The 15581-nt window shown below is 38.6% G+C and overlaps 1 protein-coding gene across 1 annotated transcript in view; it reads right to left on the bottom strand.

Moving 5' to 3' along the window:
- The window catches only part of CAMK4 (calcium/calmodulin dependent protein kinase IV), a 136459-nt gene that overhangs the window by 63113 nt on the left and 57765 nt on the right, over positions 1-15581 (bottom strand). The window contains exon 2 of the mRNA XM_021524787.3: positions 13282-13360. Within this exon, the coding sequence (XP_021380462.1) occupies positions 13282-13360 (79 nt within the window). The remainder of the gene's footprint in view (positions 1-13281; positions 13361-15581) is intronic.

The following is a 15581-nucleotide window of genomic DNA, read 5'->3' as shown; positions in this document are numbered from 1 at the left end:
ACCTCAGGGTGAATGAATGGGTTCAGAGTCACTTACAGCTTGCACAACACTGGTCATTTGCAACAACATATTTTACATTGTATGTTTATATTATTTATATTTATATTTATATTTATATTTATATTTATATTTATATTTATATATTATTTATATTTATGAGAGTACAAAACAAGTTATATGTTCATTAGAATAAGCCTCATTATAGGCTATAGTCTAACTATATGACTAATTGGGTTGTTATTTCTTTCCGTGTCTCATTAACACACAGATTTCTGCAAATATGTTGGATAATTGTTGAGCAGTTTATGCAAACAATTTTAAGCCTATTAGGTATTCATGAATTGCTCCCTTCAGCGATTCACTATTTATAGTGTTACTGCCATTGTTACTGTTCCCAAAGCTGGGTGGAGGAGGACACTTTTAAGATGCAAGAACAATGTGTAAATCAAAGGTAAGCACTTCCTTTGTTTTTGTCAAAATAGATGCATTTATGGTTCTATTTATAAATTTGTACTTGTCATCTTCTTGTATATTCTTGCTTTTCACCCATAACTGTTACGAATCCAAAAATTTCCTCTCTTCTCAGTGAAAATTTATTGAGATTCCATCCTGGGTAATGCATCCAGTATTAAACATCTTGGCTTCACATTCACCCCATCCCTCTGAATAAACAAAGTGACACATAAAAATTAGAAATGAAGAGCTACTTGGTTATAGGATGTTTCCTGTCATTGATGTTTTATCTTAAAATCACTCCGAATTCTCAGGAGCCCTCAGCTGCATGACAAAGATCTGGAATAAATTATATCTTCTTATATCATTAGTCAAGTGCAATGTTTGCTGCAAGTTAAGAAATTTCACATGACTAATAACCTGGTGGACCCATCTTTTTCTCAATTCAACTTGTATGAGATCACTGCTACTCAGTGAAGGTCTGGTGCATAAAGGCCCCCATTAATATTATAATCTCAATCACAGATATCAAATAATTCCATGTAACCAATGAAGCAGTTTAGTCGGGGCTGGAATTAATTTTCTTCACAGAAACCTCTATGGGGCTACATGCTGCACCACTGGATGTGCACAAATGACAGGTAGGGAAGGCTTACTTGGTGGCACTGAAGCTCAAATGAGGTTGGTTTATATTCCTGGATCTCAGCCTGCTTGCCAAACGACCCCTGTACTAGGAGACTTGTAATGTCTGGATTCCAGTCCATTTTCCAGGCAGGTCAACCCAAACAACTGATAACAAGGAGTCCTGAAGCAATTTCTGTGTTTCTTGATAGTATCCAGAACCTGCACTTACAGGACTCATACACAAGGACCCCAAAACTGCTTCAGATTTATAGGTTATATACCTTATAATCTGAATAACTAAATAAAACAGTGGAGGCTCAAAGGAAAACAGGGAAGGAATCCCATGATGAAGATTTTCAGGAACTAAAAATAAGAACTATTTTATATTATTGGAAGATGATACAGAGAGGCATGTAGAAATAGTGAGATAGTTAAGAAAGATATGAAGATGTGAAAGCAAGCCTTTGTAACTAATTTAGAGAGCTTGCTTCTTAGATGAGAAACTGTGACCTGAGATTCTCTTGTTAGCACTATGTGTCAACAAATAACACTATAATTTACAGGACTGCTTTTGTTCCTGCATCTCCCCAGTCCCAATGGAGGATGTCTCAGCTACATTAATGACAGCATGTTAACTTGCCTCCTCTGCCAAGAGCTATGAGTTGTGCTGGGAAATAAAGGACAAGTGACTGAGCAGGCTGAGCTGAAGGAATTTGCAGTGACTTCCCTCCCAGACAGGTCACCTCAACCCTTGAATTCAGTGCACAAAGAGCCACAGGACGCCTTTCATATTTGATACTGTGCTCCCTGATGTTTCATAAAATTAAAGAGTAAATGGAGATGTTGAAAGGGGACAATTTTAAGCTGTGTGAACCTGAAACAGAGCAAGTGAATATTTGAATTTCAGGAGACTTAATGTCTCCTTTTATGGCCAGTGATGTCACATGCAGATTTGGCAAATGACACAATCCCTGACCTAAAACCTACCTCTAGTGCCTACTGTGTGATTTGGGTGCAATTTTTGATATTTAAAAAAAGAAAATAAACGGGGAAAAGAAAAAAAAAAAAAGAGAAAAAAAGAAAACCAAAAGTGTAATCCCTGAAGACCCCATAGATGTGGGCATGAGAGGACAGATTTTACCTGCAAAGTAAAGAATGCAGGGGGTAGTTGTTGATGGGCTGTGAACTGTGGCACCAACTGCCTGGATACAAATACTTTACAGCTCTATCTCCTGTGATTCTCATCCATAAAACATGGAAATGCTAATGTGTGTTCTCACTGTGGTGGTGCAGCTGTAACACAGTAATGGCCCAAAAAGAATAGCTGAGATTGGTTATAATAGTGAAGTGAATAATTTTCCTGGACTTCTGATTAACAGATATATGACTTCTTATTTCTGGGAATTAGGGCTTTCATCTTGAGGAATTATGACTTTTCCCATAAACTCTTGAAAGCCATATAATGGAGTTATTTTGATTTGTATTTTCTTATATTTTTACATTTAAATCCTATGTTCTTTGACTTTGCAGTTTCTTATATATTTACATTCAAATCCTGTATCTACTGTGTTTACTACTCAAACCAGAAACCTACAATTATTATCATGCTATTTCTTCTTGTAGTGTTGTTTTTTTATCACTATACAAACACATGAAACCTATACGAGTTGTGTATTTTGCAGAAAAATTCTAAATTTCTGCAAGTTGATATATCTCACAGGTGAGAGTGCTGTTTAGAAGCCCTCACAAATTAGCACATCATGTAATAGTTGCAATTCTAACAAAAATCTGAAATCAGGATTGTCTCCAACAAATTGTAAAAGAAAGTGACTTGGGTATCATATGACTGAAATACAAACTAATCATTTTATTAATGCTATTTCTTGTTACTTAAGGAAATGCTTCCAGCTCTTTTCAACTATATCTACTGAAGACATACTCAAGTGGAGTTTGAAACATCTGCATGATAAATATGTGCAAAGTGTATGGAATAGCTTTTTGGAAATGAACAGTAGTGTTTGAAGACTGCATAAAATAAAGGGAGAAGAATAACAAAGGTAGTGGGAGATGGGGTTTTCACATTTGTATGAAAACAAGTTATTAAGTTCTTTTTATTTATTCAGAGTTTGGGTTTAGCTGATGTATTGTTTGTTGGAGGGGGATGGGTATTTTGGGGGTGTTTTTTGGGGGGCTTTTTCTTTAAGAAAGCCTTTCTCCAATGAGTTGATTAAAGAGCAAATTTGGTTTGACAAAACTTGTCACAAGCCTCACTTTACACACCAGTGCTGCAGCTGTCAGCTGTCACAACATTTAGCTTAGAAATTTGTATTGAACCTTAACTCTAGTCTTGAGAGATCCTCTGGTCAGGTGATCTATCTCAAGGAAATCAGACTAAGTTGCTTCCTTCCTGATTTCTCAAAGAAGCTTCTGTATCAGAGCCCTCAGATTGTGCTGCTTATACAGCTGCTGTGTTAATTTCCATCTTTGTTTTTCTATTCCTCTCTACATGAGGTTGGTCTTTCTTTTAGAAGACATAAATAAATTAAGACCACCTCGGCCAAAAAGCGTATATTTTATCTGGGAATAAGCCAGTTTGTCAAGTAAGAACATGCTGGTTACAGAATATTTGGTAAAATAAATCCTCTTCTTCTACAGATCTCGGTTAGGTTTGCCTCTCTGAGAGGCTCCAGAGAACTCGGCTTCAGACTAATAAGCACAGGATGACACATTTTAAGTCATAAAATGTTCATGATTTATTCCAACACCTGAACTGCCAGCACTCAAGAAAGCATGATCATTTCTTATCTTCTGCCCTCTTCATATTTTAGTGCATTCTGACAGTTTTCCTTTAATTCATTACTCTATAGCTTAGAATCCCTCTCCCACAAAATAATAGCTGTCACACCTGCAATGAAAGCACCACACCATACACATCTAAAGCCAAAAACATCCTAAATGCAGAGGAGAGCTCCATTACAAGCTTCACAGACTCTCCACTTATACAGAAATCCAGCCTCCTCTGCTCCACATCTCCAGATTTTTTAACAGGCTTTAGATAAGGAAAGTTTTCCAACGAGGTATAATCTCAGGATAGCCTAATAGCTACCTCTGCACTGTTCAGAAATGCCATCCCTTTGGAGGGCTGTTTGGCATTAAACACAGCCTCACAGAGCAAGAGTTTCTGGTCCTACACCCCATCTTGCACCTCCATATTTATGTGCACCCCAGGCACAGGGGTCACTGCAACAGGAAAGGAGCAAAATGTGCATGGATAGCTTGGTGGAAGAATACCTGTGGCTGAGAAAATTTCACAAAGAGTTCTTGTCAAGCAGTTTAAATCTAAGCATGTGTCATTTTTTGGGGTTTGGGTTTCTTGACTGAATTTATCACCTAAAGGATATTATCACTCAGAACTACTTGTTCAACAGTGTATAGAGTACGTTGAACTTCCCTGAACAGCATAACAATGAGTTGAGCTTTATATTTTTCTCTTTTTATTAGATGATCTTTGTATTTCTGAAAAATAAGCTGTGAAGACCAGAAATGACTGTTTCTGAGTACCTATAAATTAGGTAAGGAAGAAAGAAATATAATACGTACTGTCAATTCTTAAAATCTTAACCAGAGTTCCAACTTACTCAGGAATAACACAGCAATTCAATCACAGAAAAAAATATTATTCTATAGTAAGTGATTTTTACACAATACCTGCACTACACACAATACTATGTACTGAGGATTTTAAATAACTTCATGTACACAGAGCAGGCTTTTACAATAGTAGAAAAGGATTTTTTTGCCTTTCCTAAAAATTGTCCTGACACAACCTGTTTGTTTGTTTGTTTGTTTGCAAGGACTAAAACACCTAACAAATTTATTTTTCAATTAAATTTCCACTTTCATTGACAGGTACCTGATTTCACAGCTTCTAGAGCAAAAATCTGTTGGTAACTTAGTTCAGAAAATTAATGCTTTAGTTGTCTCTTATTTTGAAGAGAATTTAAGTGAACTTTGTCCTACTTTAGACACTATGCATTTGATGGACTCCTACTCATAACCCATTTCTTTTGGATTGTATTGACTCAGAAAATGGAAGCCAGATTCCCCTTATGTGAGGAAAAGCTGAATATAGGCAGTGGAAAACTCAAAGTTTTACTGTCTTATTTCTTTATTCAAAGTAATTTTCACTAATTTTTTTTTTTTTTGTCTCTCAGTAAAAATATAAGAGTGTGAACTGCATATGTATATCCATATGAGATGATGACATGGATGAAGAAAAATGAGAAATCCAGGAAAAATAACAGGAGGTTAATTACCAGGAGGTTAATTACTACCACTTAATTACCACTCCACATCAGGTGGAGTGGTAGTTAGGAAATTACTGTTTCCCTTTAATTACCAAGCAGTGGCCTGTGTGGTGTCCATGTGTATTTGTGTGTATGTGAATAAATAATTGAAGACAATGTGTGGCTTAGTTGACAAAAATAGTCCTTTTTACTGTGGGCTGATGTACAGTGGTGTGCAGTTGACTGTTTTCTTGTAGGATTGCATGTGACACAATTCTTTCTCTTTTTTTGAAAAGTGTGGAAAAAATCAGAATATTACACATTAATACAATGTGAGGGGGAAAATGACCTTAAATGAGCATATGGATGTGAATATATACCACACATTTCTAATCTGAAGAAAAAAGGATACTGCCTTAGCATGTCATAAAAATTGGCGTTTTATGTCAGGCACTTGCTTTTTTGTCTGCTAAACTTTATCACTCATAACTATCTGTCCATTATGAGTACTGACAGTTACTGCACCAATAGACTTGGTTAGATTAAATATGGATATAGATAAATATAGATAGATATATAGATAGCTATAGGCATAGATATAGATATAAATATAGATATAGATATATAGATAGCTATATAAATATAGATATCTACACATAGATGTGTGTGTATATAGGCATATGGAGGCAGGAGGCACTTAAAATATAAATCACATAGGACCACATGGCCATAAATAGAAGGTTTAATTTCACACCTACGAACATACATAATTTTCTCCTGCAGTTAATATAGGAACAATTTACTAATTCTGGTTATGCCAATGTGATAGGCAAGTCTCCACCCATTCCTCCCCTAGCCCTTCCACCCTGACACTTGTCTTCCTAATCAATTGGGAAGGCTCAACCACAAGCAGTGTTCCTTCAAGAGACAAAACCAAACATTTCTGTGAGCCTCTTGATAACCACTTAATACCACCAATTCACTGCAATAGAAAATGAAAACCCCTGCCAACTATATTCCCTGTGGAGATGGGAATACACAGATGTGAGGACCCTGGGGGTCATCCCTTCAGTTAAGGAGACACAAGAAGCTTCCCTCAAAGCTGTTAAAACCCCATTTTTGTGCTGGGGGAACTTTGAATACCTCAGCGCACAGCTGAATTAAACATCTGTGGATTTTATGCAAAGGCCCTCTCTGTTTCTTTACCCTGGACTTGTTCAGGCTGCTACACATAGAGTTTTAAATACATATGAATACACAATCTTCTAGGATGTGTATATAGGTGTTTGTATACATGTGTCTATAAAACATACATGCTTAGATATATATATATATCACAGAATCACTTGGGTTGAAAAGTCTTCCAGGATCATCAAATCCAATCTTTGAACAATCACCACCTTGACAAAAAGACAGGAGTCCTTTGTGAGTGCCACATTGTCATTTCGTATACCTCCAGGGATGGTGCTTCCACCATACCTCTGGGCAGCCCATCCAATGTCTAATCACCCCTCTGTGAAGCAATTCCTCCTGTTGTCCAGCTGGAAGCTCCCCAGCTGTAGTTTGAGGTCATTTACTTTCATCCTGTCCTTGTTACCTGGGAGAAGGGGATGACCCTCATTCCACTACAACCTCCATTCATGCAGTTTTGCAGAGCAAGGTCATCTGAGCCTCCAAATGCACCCAGATTCCTCACCTGCTTCTCAAAAGATTTAAGCTCCTTCCCCAGCTCCCTTCTCTGGCACTTCAGTGTCTCTCTTGCAGGACCCAGAACTGGACAGAGGATTCAAGAAGCAGCCCCACCAGTGACAGCACAGAGGGATGGTCCCTGCCCTGCTCCTGTTGCCCCACTATTGCTCACCCCAGTCAGGTGTCCTTGTCCTTCTTGGCCACCTGGGCACAGCTGGCTCATGTTCAGCTGCTCTTGACCAGCACCTCCAGGTCCTTGTCCACCAGGCAGCTTTCCAGACACTTTTCCCCCAGCCTATAGAACTGAAGGGATTGTTGTGACCCAAGGGCAGGACCCGGCACTTGGCCTTGTTGAACCTGATACAAGTGTTCTTGGCCTATCAAGCCAGCCTGTCCAGATCCCGCTGCAAGCCTTCCTGCTCTCCAGAACTCTAATCTCACTTAGTCTCATCCATGACCTTATGGAGGGTGCAATGGATCCCCTCATCCAGACCACCAGTGAAGATATTAAACATAACTGGGCCCAGCACTGACTCTGGGGGACACCACCAGTGACCAGAGGCCAGCCGGATCCAGCACCATTCACCACCATTCTCTGGACTGGCCATCCAAACAGTTTTTAACCCAGCCAAGAGTGCTCCTGTCCAAGCCACGACCAGCCAGTTTCTCCAGGAGAATGCCATGGGAGACAGTGCCAAAGGCTTTGCTCAAGTCCAGGTGGGCACACCCACATTCACACCCCCTTTCCTGCATTCACTGGCAGGTCATGAAAGGAGATCAGGTTGGTCAGGCAGGACGTGCCATTCCTGAACCCCTGCTGGCTGTGCCTGACCCCCTGTACTGTATTTGCTCTGTGCTTATATCCAAGATGATCTTCATCATCTTCCCTGGCACTGAGGTCTGGCTCACAGGCCTGTACTTCCCTGCATCCATCTTCCTGCCCTTCTTATGCAGGGACATCACATCAGCCAACCTCCAAATCATCTGGGACCTTCCCAGTTAGATAGGACTGATGACCAGTGATGCAGAGCAGCTCGGCAAGCTCCTTCTCCAGCTCCCTCAGCAGCCTGGGATGAATCCCACCTGGTCCCAGGGACTTGTGAGTGTCTAAGGGGCTCAGCAGGTCACTACCTGCCTCCTCCTGGGTAGCACAGGGTCTGTTCTGCTCTCTGTCCCTGTCTGCCAGCTGGGGCTGGTTCCCTGTGGATAAACAGGCCTTACTGTTGAGGGCTGAGGCAAAGAAGACATCTGAGCCTTTTCCTCATCCTTGGTTCCAGTGTTTGCCTCTGCATCCAGTCAAGGATGGAGATTTTCATTGGCCCCATTTTCGTTTTTGATGTATTCACAAAAACATTTTCTGTTACCGTTCACAGCAGGGGCCAGTTTGAGTTGTATTTGAGCTTTCACCTTTCCAATTTTTTTTTATATGACCAGCAACATCATCGTACTCTTCCTGAGTTGCCTGCCCCTTCTTCTCAATGTATATATATGTGTGTATATGTGTATGTCTATATATATATGTGCAAACATTAATGCAATTGAGACTTATTTATATGTGCCTTATAGACCATTATGATCTCCTTCAGACCCTAACTCCAGATATCCAACCCCAATTATCCACAAGGCAAACCTATTACCTTTGAATTCGCTCACTTTCCTTTCTGATCCACAGACATAAAATATCTGTTGTCCTCAAATTGTCTAACTTATTTGTACAATTGAATTAATCCCAGCCCATTGAATTAATCCCAGCCCAACTATTTCCAGAGTATGTATTGCTTGAAAGCTCTGTTTCAGATCTGAGAAAAAATTGATGCGCCTGAACATTTGTCTGAATTTGAATATCAACCAGTCTGCAGGAAGAATGCTGCTTCATATATGCTGATTTTAATAAAAGTCCTGCAGAATTATTATTTAAGCATCACAAACTGTGCGAGGGAGGACACACACATAAAAAAGAAGGAAATCAAATGAAAATCCTCCAAAACAATCTCTATACTTGTATGTTTCATTAACTGATACAGACAGGATCTAATATTTCATAATACTTAATTGCTCTCAGTGGGCACCACATATCAATTAGAACTTAGAAATATCACCCAGGCTTCATTCAAAGCATTGCTGAGATGAATATCAAATAAATATTATCTCATTTTTATGGGTGAAAAAGTTGAAACCAAAAGAAATACTGGAAATATGCCAGGACCCAGGCTACAAACAACCCAGCTCAGAATCCTCTTCTCCTTTCAGCAGAGAATGTTGCTTTATTGCAGTGGCAGCTCCAAAATTACTTCAGTTGCAGTAGTTAGCACTTGGTAGACCTACAATGTAGGCAGGCACAATGTAGGTGTCTTAGTTTAGAAACCATGCAACAGAGTCCATCTGTTCTCATCACTATTTTTAAAGCAACTTGTCCAGACTCAGGTAGGAAATTTAAGGTGGAGGTGGATCTACTTTCTTGGAAGGCATTCACCTACCCAGATTCTGAGGTAACCTCCAGGCTGCTTAGCTTCCTCAAAACACATCAAAAGGTGGAAAAGCATATAAGAGACTTCATATAAAAAATACCACATATATATGCTTGCTTCATTAGAGAATTGCATTCTTCCAGGATGATCCACATGCTGTATGTTGTTTGTGGCAATGACCACTCCAGAATAACTGGTTGTAAATATCACATAATTTTTAAGTCTCAGTTTAAAAGGAGTAAGAATATTTTTTGTAAAGTGTATCCTAAAGATACTTCACTTTTCTGTAGCACTGAGTCATCAAGGAGAGGTAAAATGCATAGCAAAAGCAAAATAATCTTGTATTTGCAATTGCAAGTATAAAAGCCCATCACAGTACTCTATTCATTTGAATACTTTTTCTGAAGTTCTATGTGATCTGTTTTTGCTTTTTCTTGCTCCATGAAATGGATTTCCCCCAAAGAAATTACATGGTTTATATCTTTATATTTACCACCTGTGTGGAACTTAAAAGACTCACTAAACATAGCAAATGAGCATGCAGTACATTTCACTTATGCTCAGGAACTAAGTACAAAGGTTAGATGAGGAAATCACAGGCAATATTTTTGCATGCTTATTCATCTAACCATATATGTTGGGTTTTAAACATTCTTTTTTGTAGCTCTTAAGAACCATTACAAATTTTATTTCTTATACATTATTGGAGGATATCGCTCCTGCTAATTCAAAAATCAACTTTTCTTTGGACCTCTTCAACCCTTCTGACAGTTGTCTTTTAGCTGCTCTAGATGCTAAAGTTCGAACTTGCCTCTTAGTTTCCCAACTTTGACTTCAGGTGTAAGAAAGCCAACTTCAGGTGTAAGAATCAGAGGTGTTCTTTGAAATAAATTTTATTCACCATAAGAATATTTAAAATATTTGAAAGTCCTCCTAAATTTGGACTTGATAAAACTAAAATCAACAGAAAATGGAAGCATTTTGCTTCAATAACTTTGAAGCAGTAAAACCCATTTTTTTCTTCCTCCCTTTGAAATTGTAGAAAATTCGGTTAACAATGGTTAAGAATTAATGGTTAAAAATTATTAAACCTCTCATCTGAAATATTATATTATGAACACTTTTTTTTATTTATGTCACATAGAAATGTTTGTTCTGTTACTCTAAAAGCCCCTAAACCACAGATGAAATCACCCACAACCCCCCAGACCTCCCCAAAAATTAGTGAGTAATCTGTTGCTATTTTATTAAACAAGATGGTAAAAAATGTATTAATTGCAAAACCTCCTAGGAACTCAAAACCCTGTACAAGCATGTATTCTCAGAACTGGATGATAGGTCTTGCCCAAAGTTTTATTTGCTCTTAAATAAGAACATATTAATCATGCAAAATGAAAAACTACTCATTCTATTTAAATGAAAAGAACATTGATAGCTGTTTTATGTTTCTTGCACTCTGTTCCTAGCAGACTACTTCAATCCTAAAGGATCATATATTCTTACCAAAGCTCTTCCCATGGGAAAAAAGTATTAATTTCTAATGCTTTACTTCAAATTACATCACTCAGAAATCTGGAGCTGTCCATCAGCCACCAGCCTCCTAATCACACATCACTTGTCATCACTTCCAGAGCAATCTGGACCTCACCCTGTTTTTACACACCTCTTCCTTAAAGAGTCAGTCTTGTTCGAAGCAGCAATTTCCATTCAGTCAGTTTGAACGGAAAAATCAAGAGCATTTGCTGTTTTGTCATCTTCCTTGATCTTCTAATTTCATGTGCTCTTCAGAGCTCCCTTATGTACATTTATGAATAGGATTTAAGAAATGGGACTCTACCAAAAAACAATCACAGGCTCTTCTTCTTTCCATCCCTTTCCCTCCACTGTTGAACTGCCATCCTCTTTTCTAATTGTTTTCAAAAAGGCAACAGGAAACTTAGGGGACAACATTAGCTGATCAACATTTTAGTACGTGACTTGGCTCACACATGGTTATTTTTTATACTGAGATACTCTGAGCAAAGATCAGACCTCCTGCTGTAGGAGCCTTCCATGGGTAGCTCAGTCCCTATGTGTCTCCAAATTGGGCAGACACAAGCAGTGGCATATTCTTAAAGCATTGTCTCCCATATTCTCATTTACGAAGAAAAGCTCATTTGTGTAAGAGGATTACTTGTTTTCATAGCAAAACATCCCCAAGTGCATCAATTACACTGGAAACAGCTCAGCTCTGTGAACTGCTTAGCCACACTGCTAATATACCAAGGCTGCATTAAGTCAAACATGTATTATTGCTGGTGTAAAAACAACTTATATAACTATAGTATTTTCCTTTGGTGCTATAAAAAAAAAAAAAAAAAAATCAAACCTGTGCTATAATAAGTCTACCAAAGTCTAAACTGACTAATTTCAGACAGAGAAAAGTAGATCTAGCATAAATACATAAATGTGACAATTGTAAACATTAATTAATTTCCATGAAGGCAAAAAAATCAAAAGGCAGAGAAATATTTTTAAGAAATGTAGTTCTTCCTAGTGCATTCCAGAATGAGAATTATAAGAGAGTATACTCCTAAAACATTATGGGAATTTCTGGCATAATGAACAGACGAAACCTCAAAAATTCTGTGCCCTTCCATAGGAACAGCAGACCACAAGTTACAGCAATGCACATGCTCTGCTTCTTCCAGCGTACCAGATGAAAAGTCAAAAGCAGCACATGCTATCTTTCTGCCAGTTTAAACCTTGGCTCGCATTCAAAGATGACAAATTAATGCCAAGATTTTACTCATGTGAAACTCACTCATTATGTCTTGCACTGCGACCACCAGTGAAGCCACCATTTGGACATGGTTATGCCTACCCACCCATCCTTATGCTTCTACATGTGAACATTCCTGAACATTATGGAGTAATGAATGTTCCAACATTGGGATAAACTGAATAAAAACCATTAATGAAAAATATCATGTATTGTATATGCCTCACAGCTTGCTTGCTTTCTCTCAGACTTCTCTTTCCATCCTAGCAATGTGAACTGCTCTATCCTATGTCCCACAGTGTCTTTCTGCATGAAGTCTCTCAGTCCATAACTTGCCTTTCTTCTCTTAGTGTCTCTTTTTGCTTTCTACCATCTATTTTTCAGAACACACAAAAAAAGGTGTAGTATAAATGTGACATATATGGAGTTTTAAAAATAAATTGTCATCTCAACTGGTTCTCCAGAAATTTTGTAGAGGTAAAAAATACCACTACAGTATACTTATTTTTACTTGGGTTAGAGTTGGTGTTTTAATCAGTTTCTAAAAAAAGATTAATTGTGTCATGGCATTTTTTGAGCAAAACAATGTATTACATCAAAGACAAAACACTGAATATTTAAATTATTCAAGGTGTCCTTTTTAGTTTTTTTAATGAAAGAAAAGGATTTATTTTTCTTAAAAGTTTTTTGCCAAATTCAAGTTTATATGGACAACACCAGCTGGAGGTACAAGCCACATTTGTGGGGATAAGGCATTCCCACTACAGTACTGTTGCCTCTAACAGCTGTTTTAGTGATGAGGAGCCAAATCTCACTCATGGAAAAGACAAGTTTAGCAGCTTATAATCCTAAATCTAGCACATTTTCCCCACAGGAACAAACTACACCAAAAAAAAGGGGAAAAAATAAAACAAAATAAAAGGAAAAAGAAAAAATCCCAGAGAAAATCCCAAACATACTCCAAAGCAAAGCAAAACAAAACAAAACAAAAATGACTTACTGTCTTCTTCAACATTTTGACGGCGTAAGGTTTCTGGGTCCCTTTCTGCCTGCATCTGTAGACAATGGATGTAGCCCCACTAAATTTAAAATAATAAAAAAAAAAAAAAAAAAAGGAAGAATAGTTGGGTTGTACATACAACTCTTTAAATCTGTCAATAAACAGAGTTGCCTACATTTTCTACTCCTCCCAGTTTGGGCAAAACTATCTCACTTTTCCCCACAGATCCAATAAACCCTCCCCCCAAAACCCAAGAAGTGTCAAAACCCCTCTATGTTTAACCAGAGAACTTCAGCAATTACTCAGCAAACAGAAGTCGCAAGAGATTAACATTCATCTTGGCCACACATTTTTTGTCTCATGGCAAACATTCCTGGATGTTTCCTTGGATAATCAAATCACCATATCTTGCCTTGGTTAAGGCAACACAGACAGAAATTTTTTTCTTTGCCCACTGGACCAAAAATTCAAATCGGGCACCAAATGGAGGAAGCAGAACTACTATAGTAGTGGAAACTGGTGGGACTTGATCACAGCAAAAGCAGACTGGGCATGCATCTGTTTGCCTTCAAGGTGTAATTAGTTGAATGTGCAAAGTCTGAGCACTCATAAAAAATTATGCCTCTGCTGGATGGAAGGCACTTCTCTGAGTGGATAGCTGGGGTAGATGGTTGCCAGAGGGAGGCTCAACTTGCTGTGCTTTACTTGTTACTGTCATGGAAGAGCCCTGTACTCTGAATTAAAGAGAGATGAAGCCTCTGGCAAACTCATACTGGTAACAAACCATTCAGACACCTTTGTATTCTACCCAAAATAGATACACTGAAGCATCACTGAATTTAAGGTATTTTCAGAAACTTCTTGCCCTCAGACCCACTCCAAGACTCAGCACTTCTAAATGGCTGCATATTTTTAAGGTAGAGGGGACTGCAGTTGCCATATATGACTCCTGAACAACCATTGCAGAACTGCATACAGCAATTCTGAAGTGAGTGAATTCTCATGCTTACCAGATGCCAAATTGCACTGCAGATCCCACTGAACCAGGAGAAACCCACCTCAGTGAGTCTACAGGAGACAGCCATGACAGAAGCAGCTTTCTTTTATGCAGTAGAATGGCATAGCCACGCTTGACTATGAAAATAAAGCTGTGGTACAAGGTTCATTATTCTAGGTGCTGTACAAATCTGCCATGGTTGCCCTGCTCTTCTCCCTCCTCAGCCAGACAGGTGCCATACAAGGCTCTGAGTAGTAGGCACATCCCCATTTTCATAAGTACATGAGTGAGCACAGGAAATGATGTTTGATTTAGAAGATTTATTTCAGAAAGACCTCTTCAAAAGGAAAGGTTACCTGTGGCAAGGGTTATGCAGCTCAGTCCTCTGAGGGCTTCTCTGCACCATATATAAATTAATCTTCACTTCATCTCAAATGCTAAAATGATTTGTCTCTCTTAAAAATATATTGATAAATTTGTGGGAGTACTGAGAGCTTCAGTGACTCCCAGAATCATTGCATAATTTTGATTAGATCTCCTCTCCTTGGCCAAGTCTCCAAAGACTCTCTTTAGCAAGAAGAAAACATATATCACATTTAAAAAACCCCCACATCTTTTAAATACAACAAAAACTGTTAAAAGATAGGATTCTAATAATGTGCTGTGATAAGATTTATATCTCCAGTATTTCATTGCAGGATTACAATGGGGAAGTAAACTCCAAATCACTCCTGTATTCTGCTTCACATACCCAGAGTGTAATATAAACATTAAACTCATTAGTTTACGTATGTTCTTACAAAGTAGGCAGCAAATTTCTAGAAATTACTGTCTTTGGTGAGGGCAGAATTAGATAAGCTATCCAGCTGACAACCCAAATAAACAGATGATTATTCCTTTGCAAATGTCTTGATGTTTACTGCTGCTGTGGCAATGAATGGCAATCCCTGTCTCTCTTTCAGAGCCCTGCAAAAAGGATGTGTCTGTACAGACCCATTCCTGCCTGGAGTGTTTATCAGTGGCTCCAGGGGGTGTTGTGGAGGAGGCCTGCCTACGGTGTGAACAGGTGAACAACCTCCTTTCACTGGTGGCCGAACTTAGGGAGGAAGTTGAAAGATTAGGGAGTATCAGGGACAGTGAAATGGAAATAGACTGGTGAGTTCAGCCCTTACATCTTTAAGGCAGGCCCACCAGGATTCAGTCTCACTCTCAGGCAATAGAGGGGGACCTGGTAGATGAAGGCAAGTGGAAATGCGTCCCTGCTTGGGGAGGTAATAACAAAAATCCCCCCTGCCCCCCATCC

This window comes from Lonchura striata, chromosome Z (assembly GCF_046129695.1).
Source record: "Lonchura striata isolate bLonStr1 chromosome Z, bLonStr1.mat, whole genome shotgun sequence".
NCBI lineage: Eukaryota > Metazoa > Chordata > Aves > Passeriformes > Estrildidae > Lonchura > Lonchura striata.
This window is presented reverse-complemented; position numbering and strand designations above follow the sequence as displayed.